Here is a 24,742-nt window from a genome sequence, read left to right on the forward strand (position 1 = left end):
TTCATCCCCATGGGGGCAGCCAGTGGGAACTTTCTGGATACAGATCTCATTCCATCTCTGCCCCATTTGGAGATCCTTAATTGAGGATGCCCAGAGAAATGAAGTGGCTGGTCGAGCTCAAATAGGTCCCAGGGACTAGTGGACTTCAGCCAGTGCTTAGGTGCTTGGGGACAGGCGTGGCATCACTGGCAGAAGGAAGTGCCAGGCAAAGGCGAGGAGGCAGGAATGTTCCATGTCAGGGAAAGCGGGGGGCCAGTGGGGAGCTGGACAAGCAGAGGCTTGGAGGAAGTGGGTGCCCGACTGTCATGTGCCCCAAATGCTTGGAAGTGGAGGAGGTAGGAGGGAGGTCCCACTTAGGGGATCGTGGAGGCTGCCTGTCTGGGTTCCAGAACTCCCAGGCCCACCTGGCTCATTTCTCAACATGTACCGAGTACCTGCCATGTGCCAGGCCTCAGGCTGGGCACTGGGGAAATGGTTCGGAGCAAAGCATCAGCCTCAGTTCCCGCTTTCATAAATAGAGCACATAACCAGAGCCATGTACACACTCAGCCAAAGGTATGACTACAGCTGTGGCAAGTTCAATGGAAAATAACAGGGTGTCAGGAGAGAGAATCACCAGGGATCCTGATTTAGGTGGGAGAGCCAGGGAAGGCCTCCTGGAGGAGGGGCATTTGAACTGAGTCCAGAAGTGAGTTGGGGTCAGGGAGGCCAACTGGTCCCAGGTGGAAGGAGCTGGGCCAGCAGGGAGTCAGAGCTGCTCCATTTCCAGACGGGGTACTGTGGATTGCGGGGGAGTCTAGTAGAGCCCCCAGCAGCAGCCTGGGAGCTCATTGCTGGAGGAGGAAATAATCTTTTCTGCTCCCAAACCCTGGCTGCAGTGCTTAGAGCTGTAAGACCTTGAGCAAGACACTGGAGTTTCCCTGCTTCATTTCATCAGGGTCACTCAGGCACTCGTTCATTCCACCCTTACACTTTTACTGAGCCCCTACTATGTACCAGGCACTCTTCCAAGCCCTGAGCAGTGAACAAAACTGATGATAATCCCTGATTCATGGAGCGTACATTCCAGTGATATAGACAGATTGAGGCAAGGGGGTAAAATGTGCCCTTCCTATCCCTCAGATGGGGGAGGAAGGGCTCCCTGCCAGATTCACTGACGCACCCTCCCAGCCCTGGTGCTGTGGGCAGGGCTCTCTGGCCCCTTTTGAAATAGAAACTGAAGATCAGATTCAGGAAGTTGGAGGATTCAGAACTTGGACGGGTCATTTTTCCTTATCCACCCCCTGTGACCAAGGGTGGCCAGTTCTGTCTCCTCAGCTGTCTCCTGTTCATGACATCTGCTTCAGGTGCCTCTTGGCCCTGCCTGTAGCCTCTTGCCATGAGCACAGGAAAATCTGCTGGGCCACCTGCCACTTGCACACCGCTGTAGCTCCCCAGTGCCTGCCGGACCAAGTCCTCATCCCCTTGTGATCTGCCCCTCCTGGCTCCCCAAACTTCGTCCCTTCCTTGGCCAGAGTGAACCCTGGAGTCCTAGGAGCGCCCCCAGCACTCAGAGTGGCCACCGAGCTGGTGCTGAACATCAAGCCTTGCCCTCCGGGTCTGCTTCCATCACAGCAGTTGTGCGGTTTGTCATTGTTTTTGACCAGCGGTTCCTTCTCAGTTCCTCACAAAGGTACAGAAAGATAAGTCACAAAGATTAGTCAAAACAAGACGAATATTGCTGTGCTGACCCGCCTGGTGATAACAAGCACCGTACCCTTTCAGGCACTCTGTAACCGTGGGTAAGAGGATGTGGTGAGGCCTGCCCAGCCTACACCATGCCCCTCTGCCCTCAGTAGTGAAAAGAGCTCAGACTCTGGGGTCAGACAGATCTGGGTTCGGAGTCTCTTCCTGCTGTGGACCTCAGAAGGACCGTGGACCTCACCTCTCGGAGGCTCCATTTGCTCATCTGGAAAGTGGAAACAGCAGCATCAGCCTCACAGGGTTGTTAAAAGGACCACTTGGCCCCAGAGATGAGAACATGGCCTGTGAGTGGCAAAGCCCTGTCTCAGTCACCCAGTTCTGCAGCTAGGATCCCCATGGGGCATGACTGTGCTGGGAACACCTGCCCTCCACAATTGCACTTTCTGCTCAGCATCTAAATAGAAAGTCATCCTGTGACGCCTGCTTACTGTCTCCTCTCTCCGCTGTGGTCCCAGCAGAGCTTCCGAGATCGACTCTGGCTGTCTGTATTTCCTCCCCTCCCATTCACCTTGGCCTCTGCCTCCCTGTGACTACAGCACTCCTCTGGTTAGGGGCACCGATGACCTCCACATTGCCAAACCCATTGTGCACCTGCAGTCTTTATCATCCTTGACTTTGGCTGTATTAGATGAGGCTCCCAGTGTCCTCCACTGCTCAGGCCACCCTTTTGCACCCTTCTTTATAGGACTCTCCTGATGCTCCACACTCATGGCTGGGGACCACAAGGGAGCCCAGGCCATTTCCACTGCTCTGTCCCCTCTCCTAAGCACCAGACTGTACAATCAGCCTGTCCCCACCTGGAGACCCCCACTTGGATGTCATCTCCAGGCTTAGCTGTCCACAGCTGGCTGCTCTCCCCCACCTGGCCAGACGTGTCTCTTCTCCTGTGTAAGCAGCCAATGAATCTCACTGGTGATCTGGTGCAGGCTTTGATCATCTGCCGCAACAATCCCTAATCCTGCGCCTCTCCCTCCATCTCTCGCTTTCCATCTATCTGAGTCTCAGATGGTGGCTACATCACCTCTCAGCTGAAAGTTGCCACCTGCTCTTAGCAGCCAAGCTGGTCTTTCTAAAATACAAGTCACTGCTCTGCCTAAAACTCTTCTGGGTTTCCAGTGACCCTCAGGATAAAGTCCAATGTCGTCCCCTGGTGTTCAAGGCCACCCAGCCTGGCCCCTGCCCATGCCTCTAAGCTCCTCCTTCCCCAACCCTCCTCACCCCTCCCGCTATCCTTCACTCTAGCCAAATCAGGGCCTTTCCTGATGTCCAGTGTGCCCTTGACCCTTGATCTTACTGCCTCACTTGGCCTGCGGCTTCCCTCTCGGCCCTCACCACCACTGTGACTGTGTATTGGTTTGGGTGTAGATTAGCTCCACGGGGCAGGGGAGTCCCAGTGCTCAGCACAGGGCCTGGCACATAGCAGATGCTTAATAAATACAAATGTGCCTGCTGTGAAGTGACACATGCCTTCCAGAAAAACCTGCAAAATCCTAAGAAGAGTTTATGGTAAAAACAGAGCTGGGACAAACTACTCAATATCTATGCAACTTTGTAACCAGAGCACTAAGAGAAAACTGTTAACAATCCTAATGTATATATCTGCACAGTTAAAAAGCGTTTGTTAAATTCTTCCTTAAAAACCCTCAGTAAGAACCGGTGAGGCATGTTGATAGAAGGGGGCTCGAGGAAGGGTGGGGAGGCATTTTGATGGAACGGGGTGTGAGGTTCACTGCTGAGTTACAGAGACAAGGGCAAAATGCACAAAGATGGAGAAGCAAGCAGTTGGCGCTTTTATGCCAGAGCGTGTGGCCAAGTGGTGCGGTGGGGAAGGTGGGTGAGCGGGCATTGGGAGCAGCGCTGCTTCCTCCACTGTTTGCTGAGTCCTGCTCTGTTAGCGTCCTCTGTGTTCCGCTGCTGTTCCTTGGTAACATAAAATGGTACTGCTCTGGAAGAATCCTGTATGCCTGAGCAGGACTCCTCTGCAACACCACTTTCCCCATTCACTGGAAGGGATGAGAGACTCATGTCACAGGAGCGTGCTGCGTTTATCGAGTGGGTGAGGGCACTAGTGGCATGGGTTGTGTGTATTGGTGCAGTTAGCTCATTCCACCTGTTTGCCCTGCTGCACCTGGTTCTTTCTGCATGGCAAGGTCTGTGCCTGCATTCTTTGTGTCTCAGGTCCTGTGGCTCATTGCCTGTCACTATGTAGGTCCTGGGGCTGTGACAGTTCACAGGCCACTGTTTCTGCCTTCAAAGAACCAACCGAGAATGCACCATGTGGCCTGTGGGAGTTACCCAAAAGCACTTACTGGAGAAATGCCCGAGCTGTCCACCAAGAGACTTCTCAGAGTCCAGGAAAATGAAGTGGGCTCTGAACCTTGGCAAGAAGGGGTGGATTTGGGAGACCGTGTGGAGGTGGCATGTGCTTCTGGAGGCCCAGCGGATATGGAGGGTGAAGGACGGGGGAGGTTGGTGGATAACTCATTCAACATTCACTGAACCCCTGCTAGGGGTCAAGGTGTTGGGTGGGTGCTGGTCTAGGTACCAGCAATACATCAGTAAACCAAAGATCTTTGCTCGTGTGAAATTTACATCCTAGCAGGAGGAGCGAGATAATAAACAGTAAACTGCTAAATAAGTCATGCAGTATGTTAGCAGGTGTGAAGTGCTTTGGAAGAAAGAACAGAAGCATAATGGGATGGGGAATGCTGGCCCGGTGTGTGAGGCAGGGGAGCAGCTTGCAGCATTGGGTAGGATGGTCAGGGAAGGCCTTCTAGGAAAACTGAGTTCTGAAGGAGGCCTAGCAGGAGGTGGAGGAGGGAGCAGGGTGAGTATCCCCTGCTGGGTCGGGGGAGAACATTCCATGCAGAGGCAGCAGCTGACCCCCCAGGGTTTTCCAGCTCAGCACTACTGACACTTGGGCTGGATTGTTCTATGTGGGGCTGCTCTGTGCACAGAAGGATGTTGACCAGCTTCTCTGGCGTCTATCCACCAGACGCCAGGAGCATCCTCGAGGTCGTAACAACAACAATGTCTCCAAATATCCCCCTGGGGGCAAAAATGCACAGAGCTAGAAGACAGCCCTGTGGTGGCAGCCTGCTTGGGGGTTGAAGGAAGAGCAAGGGGGTGGGTGTGATGGAGAGGGGTGATGGAGGGCAGCGTAGTGGAGGAGGCCAGAGAGGTGCCAGGTGGTGGTGGTTGAGTTGTTATAGGGCCTTGTGGCTTAGTAAGGACTTTGGCTTTTACTTGGGATGTAGTAGGGAGCTAGTTCTGGCTCTGAGCAGAGGAGAGAGGGTCTGCATGCAGAGATGGGGAGCATGGGGACCCCCCACAGCCCCATCCCAACCTGAACAGAAACCTTACACCCCCAGCTGAGCAATCCCAGAGCCTGGGGCTCGATGACCCGTATTTGCGAACTTTTCTTCAAAGACAAAACCAGCCCCCAGAGGGGACAAATTGCTTTTCATTTCTATGCTTCTCTGCTGGTGGTTTCATATTCATAACACGATAATCAGTATCACCAGGAATGGGGCTGTTGCCTTAAAGGATAAATTAGTCTGACTCTTAACTCAATAATTAAAACTGTGATGGCGCTTGGCCTGCAGGGATAATATACTATTATTATAGTCGTTCGTTTCAATTAAATGCTTACTGATTTTACAATAGCAGCTGGGCACCTGTGCGCTACAGCTATTACTCTGAAGAAGACATCTAAATTTCAGGAGAAATTTGTCAGCGTGCGAAGGATCTCCCACCAAGCATCCCGCCAAGCATGAAAGTGTGTTAGAAATACTTACCGATGAGGCTTTGGGGCCAGGGGCAGGCACGGGGGAGGCTTCCTATTGGTTATCTTTTCCTGTCTTATGTGCTGGATTTTTTTTTTCCCCAAAAAGGAGATAATTTTCAATTATTTGATGCTTAAAGCCCCAGGACATCTCAGAGAGCAGTGTGCCCCTGGGAAGACTGGTGTGAGGGAGCTTTAGCTGTGACTTCTCACATCATTGATTCTGGGCTGCAGTAAGCTGGATCATGCCCCACCAGATGACCACGTCCTGATCCCTGAGGCCTGTGACTGTGCTACCTTGTTTATTAAAAGGGGCTTTGCAGCTGTGATGAAGTTAAAAGCTGTTGAGATGGGGAGATGACTCTGGTTTATTCATGTGCCCATGTGGCACACCTGGGTTGCTGCACTGGTTAAGATTGTGGGTTCATTTCTGCCTCCCCACCAGAATATGCACTCCTGAGGTGGGGTGTTCCTAGCTCAGGGTCTCAGATGTAACGGCCCTCAGGGAATGTCGATTGAATGAATGAGTGAGTACCAGGAGCATTGAGCTTGAGTGTGAGCTCAGTGATGTAATTTCAAAAGTACTTTCAAGAGGGAGACGGGAGAGTCCAACACACGGCACCACTGCTGATGAGGCCACAGAAGCAGAGAGCAAAAAGGCCATGTGATGTGGGGCCACAAGCCAAGGGATGAGGATACAGTTCATCCAAAATAATAATAAGAATTATGGAAATGCATCTCCCCTGGAACCTCCAGAGGGGACTAGCCCAGCTGGCACTTTGCTTCAGTGAGACTGATTCTGAGCTTCTGACTTCCAGGAGGTGCATGTGCTGTTCTTGCTCCTGCAAGGGAAGGAATTTGTGTGATTTCACAGCATGAAGTTTGTGGTAATTTGTTACAGTAACAATAGGAAACTAATACACAGTCTCCACCGCCTTCTCAGAGGCTGAGACATGGTGACTGTTACTGGGGAGGCAGATTTGCTGCAGGCCATAGGGCTTCTTGTCAGTTGTCAGCGCCCAGACCCATTGTTGCCTGTGGCCGTCCCCTTAGCACCTACAAGCACGCTTACCCTCCTCCAAGTCCAGCCTCTGGATACCCCTTTATCCTGATCTCCCACCCTACCCATCACTCCAACCCTGCCAGGCTCCAGCGACCTGCAGCGCTCATCACACTGGCCCGTGCCTCAGTGCCTTTGCACGTGCTGTTCTTGCTCCTGGTACATACTCTGCACCCAATGTATCTTCTGCAGACTTCAAGAGTCAGCTCAGAGTTTTTTCCTGTGGAAAGGCTTCCTGGCTCTCCGGGCGTTGGAGGGGCTCTTTCTCTGGCACCCCACAGGACCCCAGGCACACCTGGGTTGCTGCACTGGTTAAAACTGTGGGTTCATTTCTGCCGCCCCCAGCAGAATGTGCACTCCTGCGATGGAGTGTTTCTAGATCAGACTCTCAGACATAACAGCCTCTCAGGGAATGTTTACTGAATGAATGAATGAATGAATGAGTACCAGGAGCAGCTTGGAGCTCCAGGAGGTCTAGAGAAGTGAAGTGGCCACAGAGAGGGGTGTGACCAGGGCAGCTCAACGCAGAGGCCTGCAGAGGACATGAGAAGGAGGCTCAAGGCAGTGATGGAAGCTCACAGCAGAGGACACAACAGTGGCCAACTTTGGGGTCTCTGTCACTGTGCAGGCCTGCCTGCCAGGTCTAGACTTCTAGGCTGGACCCCAGACTTGTGACCTCTTCTTTTCTTTCCAGGACTGGCACGCAGGAGCTTTGTCATTGACTTCTCACGTCATCCATCCAAGTGTGGTGCACTGGATAAGAACCCCCACAAAGATGTCCATGTCCTAATTCCCAGACCCTGTGAACACGTTAGCTTCCATAGACACCCTGTTGGCTCCCGAAACTTAACACATTTCTGCCTGTGCTCGTCACCTTCCCTCTGACCAATTCTGCTCCTCCTCCTATGTCTCCACCTCGGAGAACTGCAATAGCCACCCCTTATCACCGTTTCACCCCAAGAGTCTTGCTTGACTTGGCCACTACTCATCCCACACATTCCACTCCATCACCTATCAATATCAGTCTTCCTCAGTGCCTCTCAGACCTACCTGATAGATTTGGCCACTGCCATAGACAGTACTTCAGTCCCCTCTCTGGGACCTCTTGTCTCCTCTCTCAACTGCCTCATCCATGTGGAGCCAGAATGGTTCCATAGGGCAATTCTGAACACATACCTCCCCTGCTGAAATCCCTTTGATGGCTCCCATTGGACTGGGAGGACCTTCTCCCACTTTGGCTCTCAGGCCTTTTGATGTCCATCCCTGCTGACCTCTGAAGCCTCAGTGAAGCCACCTCGGGTCCTGCCCGGTCCATCTCAGCTCCACAGCTTTGTGCAGGCTGTTTCCTCTTCCTGGACACTCTCCCTCTCTTCACCAGCTAACTCCTGAGCAGCTGCAAGAGTCAGGCCAGGCTCCACTTCCTTTCGGTGGCATTCTTCTTCTGCAGACTGGGTGGGGAGGTCTCTGCACACGTCTTACTCCCATTTCCCCCACCGCCACCACCACTCAAGGCCTCTTGAAGGAGGGACTGTGTTCTGGTTAGCCACGTGTTCTCTGATCCCAGCATCTTCACTTGGCACTGGACATGCTCAACAAAGGCTGCTGAGGGGCTGGAGGGAGGCGTGGCTGATTCACTATGGTGAGGCTGGTTCTTGCCCCTCTCAGCGGGACCCTGCTCAATGCCTGGGAGATGCAGAGGTGCTGGGTAAGGGGGTGGCAGGGGCCAGTCAGGTGGCTGTCATCAGTCAGGTTCCCTGGAAACACTCCGAGATGGAGCTTGTGCACAGCAAGTTTTGGGGGAGCAGTCTCAGGAATGTCACCCATGAGAAGTAAAGGAAAAGGAAGTAGCCTGGGGCAGAGAGAGAAGAGGAACTGACATGCATTGCTACAGAGGCCTCAGCCAATCCAGGGAGCTCTGGAATGCTACGATGTGCCTTTTGAGACGTCCGAAATTGAGTCAAGGGAGCTGGGTCTTTGAACCCCACATCACTGGATGCAGGCCACCCCTTGGAAGGGGTTGTAACCATGGGGGAAGCAGCTCCATCAGCCACAGGCAATTCCTGGAGGGGGGTAGAGCTGCAGGCTGTCAGGAGCCCACATGCCCGGCAGCTGGAGAACTGAGCGCCGTGGTCCTGAAGGGGCCACCAGGGTGTGCCTGCCTCACTATTCCCCACTGATTTTAGAGAGAGACTGCAATGTGAGGTCAGAGCAAGAGCTTAGCTGGTGGACAGCACAGGGCTTGGCCAAGTGAGAGCACACCGAGCAGGTGTTCGCTGAGGTCATACTGGGCAAGTGGGTACGGTGACGAGGTAGGGCTGAGGACACAGGCATGGGAGCCACACAGACATTCATGTGAATCCAGCTCTGCCACCTACAGCCAAATGACCTCAGGCATGTGACTTCTCATTCTGAGCCTCAGTTTCCTCATAAATCAAATGTTGTTGATAAGCACCCCTTTCTCCCATGCCTGAGTAAGAATCAACTGTGGTCAACAGGTCAGCGTCTGCCAAACGCTACCTGCCACATAAAGGATAGCATTTCTACCATTGCTGCTACTTACTGACCACACTCCACTACCAGAGGGGTTGCCAGTCTGTGGCCCCTCTGCCTGTTTTTGTAAATAAAATTTTATTGGAACATAACTACAGCCCTTCATTTGCGTTCTTGTCTATGGCTGCTTTCCTGCTTCTGCAGCAGAATTGAGTAGTGATTAGAGACCGTCTGGCCCGCAAAGCTTAGGATATTTACTATCTGACCCTTTACATCTTTTGCCAATCCCCGGATCTGACAAATACAGCACATATTTGTGAAGCGCCACTCCTGCGCCAGGCTGTGTGCTGTCGCTGCTAGCGTCCTTGGAGCCTCCCTCCTGGCTTCTCTCTCCTCTCAGATTTCAGAACCTTCTATTGTTTCTCACCTCTTTTTTTTTTTTTGAGATGGCTTCTCGCTCTGTCACCCAGGTTGGAGTGCAATGGTGCGAACTCAGCTCACTGCAGCCTCCACCTCGCTGCTTCAAGCGATTCTCCTGCCTCAGCCTCCTGAGTAGCTGGGATTACAGGAGCCCACCACCACGCCCAGCTAATATTTGTATTTTTAGTAGAGACAAGGTTTCACCATGTTGGTCAGGCTGGTCTCGAACTACTGACCTGAGGTGATCCACCAGCCTCGGCCTCCCAAAGTGCTGGAATTGCAGGCATGAGTCACTGTGCCTAGCTGTTTCTCACCTCTTCTTAGCCCATTTGAGATCCAGTTCAAGCTCATACCTTGAGCAAGTTCATGCGGGAATGAAGAAAGGAAAACTTTTGTCTTGAACATCTGCTACATGCCTGAATCTGTACAAAGTTACCTTTTCATGTGATCCTCACAGTTGCCCCATGAGGGCAGGGTTGTTGTTACCCCATGTTGAAGCTGTTAAGATTTGTATGGGTGCAGTGAAAAACATCTCAGACTCAGAAGACAGGCAGGATTCTGGCTTTCCTGCTTTCTGGCTGTGTGATCTTAGTTAAGTCACTTAACCTCTCTGGGTTTCAGTGTCTTTATTGTCAAATGAGGGTGATATGAGTGCTTAAGTCAAAGATTTGTTGGTGAATCTCCTAGCATGTTCCTGGGGTGTAGTGAGCCCTCACTTACTGTAATACTAGATAGCATTACCATTATTATTATTCCTACCATTCTCTATAAACAAGGACGTTGAGATCTGTTGGAAAGCACTACTCTGTAAATTACTCAGTGTCAGGTAGTACTTTATAGCAGCGTGAGAATGGCCTGATACAGAAAATTGGTACTCAGTAGTGGGGCGGTGCTGTAAAGATACCTGAAAATGTGGAATTAACTTCGGAACTGGGTAACAGGCAGAAGTTGGAACAGTTTGGAGGGCTCAGAAGAAGACAGGAAGATGTGGGAAAGTTTGGAACTTACTGGAGACTCGTTGAATGGTTTTGACCAAAATGCCAATAGTGGTATGGACAGTGAAGTTCAGTGGTCTCAGATGGAGATAAGGAACCTATTGAAAACTGGAGCAAAGGTCACTCTTGCTACGCTTTAATTTCTGATTGTGCTCAGAAACTATGAGAAGTGCTGGGTGCCGTGGCTCACACCTATAATCCCAGCACTTGGGGGAGCTAAGGAGGATGGATCACTTGAGCCCAGGAGTTCAAGAACAGCCTGAGCAACACAGGGAGACTCTGTGTCTACAAATATACAAAAAACTAGCTGGGTGCCGTGGCTCCACCTGTGGTCCCAGCTCTTTGGGAGGCTGAGGTGGGAGGATCGCCTGAGCCTGGGAGGTGGAGGCTGCAGTGAGCTGTCATTGCACCACTGTACTCCAGCCTGGGTGACTGAGTCCAGACATTAAGGAGAAGTTTCTGAACCTTTTCAAACTGAAGCAGGGACTTAAATGAGAGCACAATTGAGCAGAACTTCTGTTGCCATCGGAAAAAAGACCCCACAGTGTATACATCTGTCAGCACGTCAGATTGACCCTGTACATGTATACAACTATGACTTGTCAATTAAAAGAAAAGAAAAAAAATTTAATTCTAGGGGAAAAAGAATTCCACCTTCCCAGGCTGAGTGTGAGGCTGTGTTGAATGACAGCTCGTTTAGGCCTGGGAGGAAGCAGGGCGGCTGCCAGCTCTGTGAGTCGGCAGAAGGCGGGAAGGAGGAAGGTGTGATTTTTCTTGTTCTTGCCTCACTGTGTGGGGTTACACTGAGTACACGTGGCCGCTCTCCATAGAGACTGCAAATGGGGAATTTGTAAAACACGCCTTTGTGTTCCTGCAGCCCTGCGAAGCTATTGAGCCCTGCGATCCTAATTACGTTCACAGCCGCCTCGTTTCTGTTGCCTCCGTGTCTCCTCCTTCCTGGGGCGGGTGCAGATGTGGCTCGGGAGTGTGGCCATATGTTTCCATGAGGGAAGCAGGAGGCTGGCTTCACTTGGTTCCCAGACATCTCATGAGTGCCGGCTGCCTGCCCAGCCCTCTGCCTGGTGCTGGGAGGCAGGTGTCTGCATTGAGCAGATGCTGGGAGGAAACATGGAGAACTCTGCCAGAGGCTTGGAAAGAGGGCAAAGCCAGAGGATGGAGCAGGAGAGGGAGGGCTTCACGGAGGAGGTGATGTTTCAGGTAAGCCACAAAAGAGGATGACACAGAGGGCAGGTGTCCAGTCTAGAGAGAAGCCCACATGTCCCCAGGGAGCTCTGGGAAGAGGCTGGAGAGGTCAGGAGGAGAGAGATTGTACAGATCTTTGTGGGGTATTGTACATGGCTAGGCCATTGCTAAGTGGGCCTGCGGGAGCTGCTGAGAGAGGAGAGCAGGGAGGAGACATTTCATGCCCCAGAAGGGTCACTGCAGGGGCCAGCATGGCACCTGGACTCAGGAGGCCATGCTGGAGGCCGGGACTGGGGCTGCGTAGCCTGAGATGGCCCTGAAATCAGACCCTGACACGAAGGTTTCAGTGCAGGAAGTTTGTCTGGGGGGTGAACCCAGGAAGCCCGCGGAGGGAAGAAGGCAAGTGATATGGAAGGAAAGAAAGTCATGGGTTGTTACCACTGTGAGCAACAGGAACGCGGTCCTGCTGTGGACCCTGTGAGAGACTGTGGACGTGATCCGGGAAGGATGTCAAGTCTTCCATGACACAACTCAGAATCGTCCCATGGAGGGGGGAGGAAGTCGAGGTTTCATCTACAGACTCCTGTTCCTCACCAACTGAGGGTCATTCCTGGGGCCCCAGTTGCTCAGGACTTCCAGGCTGTGTGGGGAGAGAACACCCTCAGGCAGGGAGCTGAGGGAAGCCGTCCACTCGCACAGTAACCCTCTGTAGAGACCCGAGGCGGCTGAGGGCCGGGGGCAGGGTCCCCACAGCATCTGCTGCAGCTGATCAGGACAAAAGGCCATAGCTGCTAAAAGCACTGGGGCAGTGGGGTGTGGATTCTGATTGGAGTAGGGTTTTCATGAGCTGGTAGAGTGTTCTAGAATGTGTGGAGGGATGGACAAGGTCTCTTTTTTCTTTTTGAGACAGTCTCACTCTGTCACCAGGCTGGAGTGTAGTGGTGTGATCTGGGGCTCACTGCAACCTCTGCCTCCAGGGTTCAAGCGATTCTCCTGCCTCAGCCTTCCGAGTAGCTGGGACTACAGGCACGCCCACCACATCCAGCTAATTTTTATATTTTTAGTAGGGATGGGGTTTCACCATGTTGGCCAGGATGGTCTCGATCTCCTGACCTTGTGATCCACCCTCCTTGGTCTCCCAAAGTGCTGGGATTACAGGCATGAGCCACTGCACCCGGCCAACTTTCTTCTTCTAAAGGCTGAAATTGGCTCTAAGCAGAACACGTTCTTAGGTATAACGGGAATTTTAGAATCATCACAGGGGATGCCCCTATCTGTAGGTGTCCATGGAGGAGCCACAGACTCACTTGGAAGAAAAGTAAGATGGGAGGAAAGGTCAGACAGAGCCTGAGGAACACCAGCGTTTAGCAGGTGGGCTGAACAAGAGCAGGAAGGACTGGCTGGTGAGGTGTTTGGACAGCCAGGCACTGGGCCCTGAACCGAGGGAAGAGGGCTGGGATGGAGGCAGCAGGCCCAGGAGTCGAGGATGGAGAAGTGTCTTGGGGAAGGCATCATAACTTAGGGAGGAAGGTGATACCTTGGAGAAACTCAGCTCCACCTTTAGTAGCTGTGTGATCATGGCCAAGTCTCTTGGCCTCTCTGAGACTTGGCCTTTTCTGCTGGGGGTGATTATACTCTACCTCTTATGGTAGTTATGGTGATTAAATGAGTCATATGTGGACATGCTCAGCACGGTGTCTGGCACATATTAAGTGCTTAATAAAAAAAAACCTCTTCTCCTTCTGATGAGGATGGTGGTGAGGATGCTGAAGATGATTACAGCGGTATGGGTAGTGATGAGGACAGATGCCAGGTGAGTAGCTGATGAGAGGAGTGGCCCAAGGACAATGAGGAGAGACAATTGTTTGCGCAGTTGGCTGCACAGAGAAGAAGGAAAGTTGGGGCAGAAGTTTTTAGGAGACCTGGAGCTAATAGAGATTTTAGTCTAAAGGTGGGAGAGGAGTGATGCTGATGAGATGCAGCCAACAGAGAGGTGAGACCAGCACAGACCCGATGGAGGCAGAGGCTCTCTAGAAGCAGAGCCCGAGACAGGTTCATGTGAAGATTGTTTATTGAGGGAGGGGCTGCAGGAATCAGGGTTTGCAGGGGAAGGGGCGGAGCACAGATGTAGCCTCGGCTGGAGACTTGCCTCAGCCTGATTCCACGGGGAGCCCTGGAACGCAGCCACCCTGCACAGCAAGCAGGGTAGCCTTTTGCACTGCTGTGCCAGCCAAGCAGTGGTGATGTCTGCTGCAGGGCAGGCCTTTGGCATTAAAGAGGTGTCATAGCCTCCTGGGAGAAGCAGCTCCTGTTTGGCCAAAGACAGTTTTATGGAGATGGGGGCAGGTGCCAGTGCTCCTGGCACACAGGGGAATGGGTACAGCAGTGTGATCGAGGGTGTGGGTTCCGGCACTGACAGTGTCCGCTACAGCAGGCATCCTCAACTAGCAGGTCTCAAATTAGGGGCATAGTTTTCGCCTTGGGGAAACTAGGACAAAGTTTTTAAAATGCCCTAGAAAACCTGGGGTGCTTAGTGGTCGTCCCCATGCCTTGCTGGTTTCTATCTGTGAACAGCCAGTTATGTACTGTCTTTATGAAGGGGACTGTCTAATGGACTGTGAGACCCTGAAATGCAGTTGGGGAAGGGGGCTCTCATCCCCAGAGCTTGGCATTGTGTCCATCACAAAGCATGGACTCATGAAAGGTCTGACTATGTATTGAGAATTTATTTGTAACTGTAGTGAGAATGAAGCTTCTCCACAGAGACCTGACATCCTTGGATCGTATCCAGTTCTGCTGCTGTGGCTTTAGTTTTATTCAATAGATCCAACAAGCATTCGCTTTTGCAGTGTGCAGGCTCGAATCTAGAAATTAGGGTATAAAGAAGAGTCACTGGACAATTGTACAAAATCTGCAGTTCTAAAGAGGGCAGATTCTGAGAATCTTACTCCAAACAACAGGCAAAAACATTCATAATAAACTTCAATTATATGGTGCATCCATGCGATGAGAAGAATTTGCAATCAGGAAAGATTGCTTTCAGGTAAAACATGTGTATTAGTTTCTTCTCATGCTGCTAATAAAGACATACCCAAGACTGGGTAATTTATACAGGAAAAAGATTTAATGGACTCACAGTTCCACAGGGCTGAGGAGACCTCACAATCATGGCAGAAGGCAAAAGAGAAGCAGAGGCACATCTTACACGGCAGCAGACAGAGAGGGCTTGCGCAGGGGAACTCCCGTTTATAAAACCGTCAGCCCTCATGAGACTTAATCACTATCACAAGAACAGCACAGGAAAGACCCGCCCCCATAATTCAATTACCTCCCGTTGGGTCCCTCCCATGACATGTGGAAATCCTTTTTTTTTTATAGGGTGGGATCAATTATATCCCTACCAGACAAAATTTGTTTGCATTTTTATGGACAAGAATGAGTTTTACTCTACCTCACACCCATTAGTATGGCTTCTAGAAAAGAGGGAGGGAAAGAAACAAGTGGCGTGGATGTGTAGAAACTGTAGCCGGAACCCTCGTGTGCTGCTGGGGGGGTGTGATGTGGTGCAGCCACTGTGGAAAACCATATGGTGGTTTCTTAAAAATTAAAAACAAAATTACTGTAGGATACAGCAGTTGCAATTCTGGGTGTCTACTCAAGAGAATCGGAAGCGGGGTCTCCAAGAGAAACGTGTGTACCCACGTTCCTAGCAGCATTCTTCATAATGCCCAACCAAGTGCCTAGCAGCAGATGAATGGATAAGCTAAATATAGTCTATACATACAAGGGTGGATTGTTCAGCCCTAAAAAGGGAACAAAGTTCCGACTCAGCTACCACATGGATGAACCTTGAGGACCTTATGCTAAGTGAAATAAACCAGTCACTAAAGAACAAATACTGTGTGATTGCACTTGTTCGAGGTACCTGGAGTAGTCATATTTCCAGAGACAGAAAGTAGAAGAGCAGTTTCTAGGGCTGGGGGCAGAGAGGAACGTGGTTGCTGAAACAGAACTTTGTTCGCTTTTTGAGGCTGAACAATGCACCCTTGTATGTATACACTACATTTAGGTTATCCATTCATCTGCTGGTAGGCACTTGGTTGGGCATTATAAATAATGCTGCTAGGAACGTGGGTACACTCGTATCTCTTGGAGACCCCGCTTCCAATTCTCTTGAGTAGACACCCAGAATTGCAATTTACTAGGGTTGGAATGCCAGTTTTGCAAAATGAAAAGAATTCTGTGGACGGATGCTGGTGATGGCTGCACAATGGTGTGAATGTGTTTAATGCCGTTTAACTGTACACTTAAAAATGATTAAGATGGTAACTTTTATGTATATTTTATCACAATTTAAATTTTTTAATGAGTAAAAATGACAGTTGCATTAATACCACCTTTCTAGAGCTTACAAAGTTGTAAAATAGCCTAGACAAAAACATATACTCCTATAGAAGCAGGTAAGCCCAGAGGTCCACCGGACAAGGCCCTGCGGTTCACTGAACGGACACTCATTTGTCCATTTCAAACTCTTTTGCAGTTTTCCATGCTGTATGTACGTCTTCTTGTGCATGTGGGAAAGTCCTTTATTGTCAACATCTGGGAGTAGAGCTGCTAGGTTATAGGAGATGTGCATATTCAGTATACTGAGTACCTCCAGATTGTCTCCTAAAGCGTTTTACATACTAGTCCACACTCCTGAAAGCAGTATAGGCGGAAACCTAAATGGTTCAGTAAACTTATGAAAAGGTAATCAGCCTCACTAGTGATCAGAACTGTGGAAAGCAGAATGACTTCGAGAGAATTTCACACTTAGCAGGTTTGCAAAACTTCAAAAATCTGCCATTATCAAGAGTTGGTAAAAATATGAAAATCACTGAGTCAGGAATATCTGATGGAAGAATTCTAAAGCAGGCAGCTGGGAAGAAAAATAAAACAAGCCCTATCATTGAGCTCTAAGGCCAATATGACCTTGAGGAGATAATGCCAGATTCTTGCTTAAGGCTTATAGAAGGAAGGGTGCATAAATTGTGGGGTAGGAAGAGGGGTGTTTAGAGAATAGATTTTAAAACCTTCTATCCTTTAAAACAGTTCACTTTAAATCTGTTTCTCAGATACTTTTATGATTAATAATCAAATATATATATAAATATGTTAAGAACTGGGTTAGAAACCAAAATCTACCTCCACACTGTTTATGCTTAAAATTATGCAGGAAGAAAATAAACCAGTGAAAAATTAGAGTGATAATGATAGCAGATAAAATAGGATTTAAGACAGAAACATGAATTAAGGCAAAGATGCTTATTATTATTTTTTTTTAACGAGCAAGGAGAAGCCACAGTAAGGACATAGCATTCTGGGACCTTTACCGGATAAATAACTTCACATTAGTATGTATGAAGAAAATTTGTTTAAATTTTAGAGAGAAACTGCTGGGAACTCAATAGGAATGGCAGGCTTTATGGAAACTGTATGGTGGTTTCTTAAAAATTAAAAAACAGAATTACTATAGGATACAGCATTTGCAATTCTGGGTGTCTACTCAAGAGAATTGGAAGCGGAGTCTCCAAGAGATATGAGTGCACCCACGTTCCTAGCAGCATTCTTCATAATGCCCAACCAAGTGCCTACCAGCAGATGAATGGATAAGCTAAATGTAGTCTGTACATACAAGGGTGGATTGTTCAGCCCTTAAAAGGGAAGGAAGTTCTAATTCAGCTACCACATGGATGAACCTTGAGGACCTTATGCTAAGTGAAATAAGCCAATTCTTTTGAGATTTTACACCTAGTCAAAATGGTTTATTGAATAGAAATATGAAAACATTTGTACGATATACAGTATTATTTCCGATATACATGAACAATATTGCAAAAATTGATCATACTTGGGTGACAAAATAGTCTGTACACCAAACCCCTGTGACATGCAATTTGTCTGTATAACAAATCTTCATATGTACTCTTGAACCTAAAAGTTTTAAAAAAGGAAAAACAAATTGTTCATATCCTAAGCTATAATGAAAACCTCAATACATTCCAAAGAGAGAAAATTCTAGGAGTCAAGGTCTCTGATCGTGATAACAAAAAGATACATTAAAAAAGACACTCTTCCAAATAATTTTAGGGTAAGAAAGAAAAATCATCAGTATAGAATATTTTTAAAATATGTGTATGATGTAGTTACAATTCTCCTCAGGAGAAAAATCATAATTATAGAGCAGGGTTTCTCAACCTCAGCACCGCTGACATTTTGGGATGCATAATTCTTTGTTTAGTGGGGACATCCCTGGCCACCACCCACCAGACGCCAGTAGCTTCCCAACCTCCAGTTGTCAGAACCAAAAATGTCTTCAGACAAAAGCCCCCTGCATGGTAAAATTGCTCATCTGAACTCCTGCCCTAGATGTTTCTATTACTAAAGAAAACGTGAAAATAGCTTAATATGAAAACCTATGTAAAAAACAATATATGATACCTCAAGTCAACATGAATAGAGAAGAAAGCAGAATTTAATGAATGATCATAAAAGTTGTCAAACTGATTTTTTAAAATATAAGAGCTGGTTCTTAAGCTAGACAGTTGAAATGTATCAACTTTTGGCCAGGTTTGATGGCTCATGCCTGTAATCCCAGCACTTTGGGAGGCTGAGGCGGGTGGATCAGTTGAGGTCAGGAGTTTGGGACCGGCTTGGCCAACATGGCAAAACCCCATCTCTACTAAAAACACAAAAGTAGCCAGGTGTGGTGGCATTCACCTCTAATCCCACCTACTCAGGAGGCTGAGGCAGGAAAATCGCTTGAATCCAGGAGGCGGAGGCTGCAGTGAGTTGAGATTGCATTACTGCACTCCAGTGTGGGTGACAGAGAAAGACTCTCAAAAAAATAAAAGTAAATACATATTTTTTTTTTTTTTTTTAAGAGAAAGAGAGAGAGAGAATAGGAAGGAGAAAAAAGGAAGAGAAAGAGAGAGAGAGAATGGGGAGGAGGGAGAAGGAAAAGAAAGAGGGAGAGAGAATGGGAGTATTGCTTTCTTGCCCAGGCTAGAATGCAATTTAGTAATGGGTATTGAAAACCTCTTTTATACTGATAATTATACTTAATGATGTAATCAGGAAGGAGTAAGGGAAGAAGATAACAAACAAACAGCCAACCAATATTTAATTTAAACCTATGAAATGCTATGCGATTACTGAGGAGTGATTTACTTCCAATTATATAGTCACCTTTGGAATAGGTGTAAGGTGGTAATGTATGTTTTGTGTATTTGAAGTGGAGAGTACTATAAATATTTATTAAGTTTACTTGTTCCGGGTCTGAGTTCAAGTTCTGAATATCCTTGTTAATTTTCTATCTCGTTGATCTATAGAATCGTTAGCTCTTCTTGTTGCATTGATCCTTTTGCCATTATGTAATGTCATTCCTCGCCTCTTTTGATCTTTGTTGCTTTAAAGTCTACTTTATCAGAGGTGAGAATTGCATCTGCTGCTTTTTGTTTATTAGTTTATTTTAACTCTCTGTTCAATTGGTAAATCTTCCTCCTTCTCTCTGAGTCTTTGTGTATTGTTTCATGTAAGATGGGCCCGGATGCAGCATACCGATGGGTTTTGGCTTTTTATCCAATTAAAATATATGTAAGTTTAATACCAGCATTTGATGCTAGCTGGCTGTTTTGCCCATTAGTTGATGTGAATTTTTTATTGTGTTAAAGTTCTTTGCTTTTTGATATATTTTTGGAAAGGCTGATATTGGTTGTTCCTTTATATGTATAGTGCTTCTTTCAGAAGCTCTTGTAAAGCAGGCCTGGTGGTGGTGAACTCTCTAAGTACTTGTTTGTTCGCAAAAGATTTAATTTTTCCTTCGCTCATAAAGCTTAGTTTGGCTGGATAGGAAATTCTGGGTTGAAAGTTCTTTTCTTTAAGGATGTTAAATATTGGTCCCCACTCTTTTCTGGCTTGTAGGGTTTCTGCTGAGAGATCTGCTGTAAGTCTGATAGGTTTCCCTTTATGGGTAACCTGAACTTTCTCTCTAGCTGCCCTTAGTATTTTCTCCTTCATTTCAACCCTAATAAATCTGGCAATTATGTGCCTTGGGGTTGGTCTTCTTGAAGAATATCTTTGTGGTGTTCTCTGTATTACCTGGAGTTGAATATTACCCTGCCTTGCCAGGTTGGGAAAATTTTCCTGAATGATATCCTGAAGAGTATTTTCCAACTTGGATTCATTCTCTTCATCACATTCAGGTACACCTATCAAACGTAAATTAGGTCTTTTCACATAGTCCCATATTTCCTGGAGACTTTGCTCATTCCTTTTCATCCTTTTTTCTGCATTTTTGTCTTCTCGTTTCATTTCACTGAGCTGGTCCTCGACTTCTGATATCCTTCCTTCCGCTTGATCAATTCGACTGTTTAAACTTGTGCATGCTTCGCGAAGTTCTCGTGTTGTGTTTTTCAGCTCCATCAATTCACTTATATTCTTCTCTAAATTGTCCATTCTCATTAACATTTCGTCAAACCTTTTTTCAAGGTTCTTAGTTTCTTTGCATTGGGTTAGAATAAGTTCTTTTAATTCACAGAAGTTTCTTATCACCCACGTTTGGAAACCTGCTTCTGTTATTGGAATACCGGTGTAATCTATTAAGCCTTGTTCCGTTACTGATGAGGAATTGCAATCCCCTGTAGAGGGAGAGGCATTCTGATTTTGAGTATTCTCTACCTTTTTACGCTGGTTTCTTCCCTTCATTATATATTTGTCCGTCTGTCGTCTTTATAATTACCGACTTTCTAACTGGGTATCTGACGTCCAACTTGTTGATTCCCTGTGCCGAAATCTGAGCAATCCACTGAGACGGCCAAAAGAGCGGTGTTTAGATTGATGGTGCTTTTCTGCCCGGGAATATCCGGACTCTGCACCAAGAACTGGCGTGCTAAGGCACCAGCAAAACCGCCACGCCGGCCACAAGAGTCGCTCTGGCGACCCGTGGAGCTCCTCCACTGGGAATCTCGTGGTCCGTGAGCAACTAATATTCGTCTGAAAGTGTGGCGTCCTCTCGTTCTTTGCGCTTTCACTGGGAGGTACGTGCCCGAGCTGCTAATCATCAGCCATCTTGGATCTCTCTCCACATAAACTTTTGAGAAGGAAAATTTTAAAAAGCAACATGTATTCACAATATTATAATTTTGAATGGGAATTGATGAAAACCACAGAGTATATTAAAAATATAATATTATCCAGTTATATGCTAGTATGTGTTAGTATCTGGATAAAATGAATAATTATATATATATTTTAAGTATATGTATATATAAAACTTACCAAAACTAACTCAAGAGAAAATGGAAACTAAAATAGATCTATTAACCAGGAAGGATATTGTGAAAACAAAAAGCACTGGGCCTCAGATGGTTTTCTGTTTAAGCTCTTTCATTCTCTAAGGAAGATGTAATTTATATGTTGTTTATACTGTTCCAGGACATAAGGAAAAAGTACATTTTTGAAAGTTAATCATAAAAACACCAACATTTGATAAAAGTAACCCTAAAAAATAAAAACTAAGAGATATGTAATTAAAAAAAAAAAGACATGCCAGACACATTCAAACAAACATACAGGCAAGGACAGCATTATTGATATCAAACTCCACTGAATTCAAGGCAAAAAATGAGACAAAAAAAGATACTTAATAATGATTATAAAGAAGATATAATTGCCTGTCTTCCTTTTGCAATAAAAACCAACATCAGGGCCGGGCGTGGTGGCTCATGCCTGTAATCCCAGCACTTTGGGAGGCCGAGGTGGGCAGATCACTTGAGGTCAGGAGTTTGAGACCAGCCTGGCCAATGTGGGGAAACCTGGTCTCTACTAAAAATACAAAAATTAGCTGAGCATGGTGGCGCCACCTGTAGTCCCAGCGACTTGGGAGGCTGAAGCAGGAGAATCACTTGAACCTGGGAGGCAGAGGTTGCAGTGAGCCTTGATCACACCACTGTACTCCAGCCTGGGCAACATAGCAAGACTCCATCTCAAAAACAAAACAAAACCGACATCAAATTCCCAAAACAAACACTTTAAGCATTAAAGGGAGTTTTTTTAATGGAAGCAGAAAAATTGGAGGCAATCTGGACAAGCCTGTGTAAGATTAAAGAGCCAAAAAGGTGAGGAATCTAAGTAATCACTGATGGAATGGATAAATATTATACTGCTGTATTCATCTGCAAACACAGCCTGTCCTTTGTAAGGACTGTGGAATATGTATACAATTTAATCACATTTGGGTCCCAAAGAAAACTTTAACAAAGTCTCAAACTTGTGAATAGTACAGACCCCATTCTTTGATCACTTTTGTTACTAGAAATTGTAGCCAAAAAAAACAAAACAAAAAATAGCCACTTAGCATTTTAAGAAAGGATATTTATCCATTCCATCAGTGATTATTTAGATTCCTCACCTTTTTGGCTCTTTAATCTTACACGGGCTTATCCAGATTGCCTCCAATTTTTCTGAAATTTTACTTCTTTTCTCCAATTTTACTTTTTTTTAGCCTCTCTTTTTAACTTAAGTTCCAGGGTATATGTGCAGGATGAGCAGGTTTGTTACAAGGCAAATGTGTGCCCTGGCGGTTTGCTGTACCTAGTAACCCATCACCTAGGTATTAAACGCATCATGCATTAGCATTTTTCTTGATGCTCTCCCTCCTGTCACTCCCCGCAACTGGCCCCAGTGTGTGTTGTTCCCCTCCCTGTGTCTAAGTGTTCACATTGTTCAGCTCCCACTTATAAGTGAGAACATGCTGTGTTTGGTTTTCTGTTCCTGTGTTAGTTTGCTGAGAATAATGGCTTCCAGCTCCATCCATGTCTCTGCGAAGGACATGATCTCATTCCTTTTTATGGCTGCATAGTATTCCATGGTGTATATGTGCCATATTTTCTTTATCCAGTCTATCATTGATGGGCATCTGGGTTGATTCTGTGTCTTTGCTATTGTGAATAGTGCTGCAATGAACATATGCATGTATCTTTATAGAATGATTTCTACTCCTCTGGGTATATACCCAGCAATGGGATTGCTGGGTTAAATGGTATTCCAGAACTCTTCTTGAACAACTCTTGGATCAAACAAGAAAGTAGATTTTAAATGTTCTCATCTAAGCAATGCTATGTGAGGTGATGAATATGTTAATTAGCTTGACTTAATTATTCCACAGTGTATACATGCATCAAATCATATAATACACAAAAACATACACAATTGGTCATGTGTCAATTAAAAAATAAAATACGACTCAAAAATTGAGGAGGAAGCAGCAATTATAAATCTTTAAAATGCAAACAAAGGGATGGCTACAGAGAAAACGAGACGTTAAAGAACTAGAAAACAGAAGCAGAAGTGATCGACTTGAGAGTGGATTCTTTTGAGGAGAAAAGAAACAACCCACATAAACCTGAAAACCCATTTGCTTTCCGAATGAAGAAAAGATGAGAGAAAAACACAGATATTTGATATTAGATATTAGAAAGGAGAAGTACTGCAGATGCCGAGGAAATAAAAATCGGGAGTATGCGAACTAGTATGCCCGCTGAACAGAGTGTGCATGGATATTTAGGTCAAAAGTACTATTCTAAATGTGTTTAGTGTGAGAAAAAAACCAGTAGCTTTCTTATATTCCAGAAGTAACTGCTTAGAACATAGCACGGGGAGTGGAGTTAATAACAGAATTACTGACCTGTAGAAAGAAAAGTGCTCGACTTCATCAAGAAATTTATTTATTCAATGTATTTAACACATGCTTCTACAATATAGGGCTTACTGTCTGCCAGTACATTTGATCTTTAAGAACCCTAGGGTATAAGTTTTCTCGTATCCACATCTTACAGATGAAGAAACTGAGGCACAAAGAGGTTAGGTAACTTGGCCGAAGTCACCCGACGGGTAGGTAGCAGGACCAGGATTCAAAATGAAGTCAGCGTCCAGCGTCTGTGTGCTTTGCTATCACGGTGGCTGGTCAATTCATGCAGAGACGTATCACATTCCAGGAGGGAAGACTGTCTCATCCGATGATCCATCACAACTGGACTGAATTCTCTAGCAGGGGCTGAAATCCAAAGCGTCTGTGCAGTGTGAATGGCAGTAGAACGGCACACAGCTGAGGAGCTGCCGTTTTCCCACGAGTGCACTGAATCATGCAGAGAGGTCCGAGTAGTGTGGGGGTCCACCTTGAGATTCACCTGTCAGGGATTGGAGCGGGAGCTGCACCCATCACTTCTCTGCATTCCCTCTAAGTCTGCTAGCACAGATGTGATGGACAGATCCTTCCTAACTCAGAGCCCCTATCCTCCTCTCTTAGATCCAGGAGATGGTCCACTCGGAGGTGGCTGCCTACGACTCGGGCCGGCCCGGGGCCCTGCTGGGCCGCCCGGCAATGCTGGCCAGCCACATGAGTGCCCTCAGCCAGTCCCAGCTCATCTCGCAGATGGGCATCCGGAGCGGCATCACCCACAGCTCCCCGTCACCCCCGGGGAGCAAGTCAGCGACCCCCTCTCCCTCCAGCTCCACTCAGGAGGAGGAGTCGGAGGCGCATTTCAAGGTATGTGTGGGGGAGGAAGAGAGCCTGAAGCTGCGCTCCTGTCGGCAGGGAAGGGGTCCTGTGGGGAAATGGGCGTCCCTTCCCTCTAGTAAAGACTAGAAAAGTCCGATGTATCAAGGCCCTGTAGGTACTATCCCCACTTACCAGGTGTTCCTGGTGGCGGTTGGGATGTCCACCACCAACCTCAGTGGGTTTCTGTTAAGACACTCAGGCCACAGCGGAAGCCAAGGAAAAAGCACATTGGCAGGTGGAGCAGACGGTCAGGGGGATGGCACCCATAGGGGCCTTGGGACATCGGGCTTTGGCTGCTCAGTGTGCTGAATATCCTTGACAAGCTGTGTCCCCTCTGGGCTCCCACGGCCTTATGTGTAAAGCAGAGAAAATGCCAACAAATGGGGGGGGGACGGGGTGAGAAAATCCTGTGAAAGCTGGCAAAGCCTGACTCCTGAAGGCCAGTGGGC

At 47.4% G+C, this 24,742-nt stretch overlaps 1 protein-coding gene across 4 annotated transcripts in view; it reads left to right on the plus strand.

Moving 5' to 3' along the window:
• Positions 1 to 24,742, plus strand: part of TOX2 (TOX high mobility group box family member 2) — a 163,460-nt gene that overhangs the window by 120,035 nt on the left and 18,683 nt on the right. For all 4 annotated transcript variants that reach the window (XM_021669119.2, XM_012467221.2, XM_064382460.1 and 1 more), the window contains exon 4: positions 24,042 to 24,281. In XM_021669119.2, the coding sequence (XP_021524794.2) occupies positions 24,042 to 24,281 (240 nt within the window). The remainder of the gene's footprint in view (positions 1 to 24,041; positions 24,282 to 24,742) is intronic.

Source organism: Aotus nancymaae, unplaced genomic scaffold (genome assembly GCF_030222135.1).
Source record: "Aotus nancymaae isolate 86718 unplaced genomic scaffold, 86718_ANA_hifiasm-v0.15.2.pri h1tg000029l, whole genome shotgun sequence".
Taxonomy (NCBI): Eukaryota; Metazoa; Chordata; class Mammalia; order Primates; family Aotidae; genus Aotus; species Aotus nancymaae.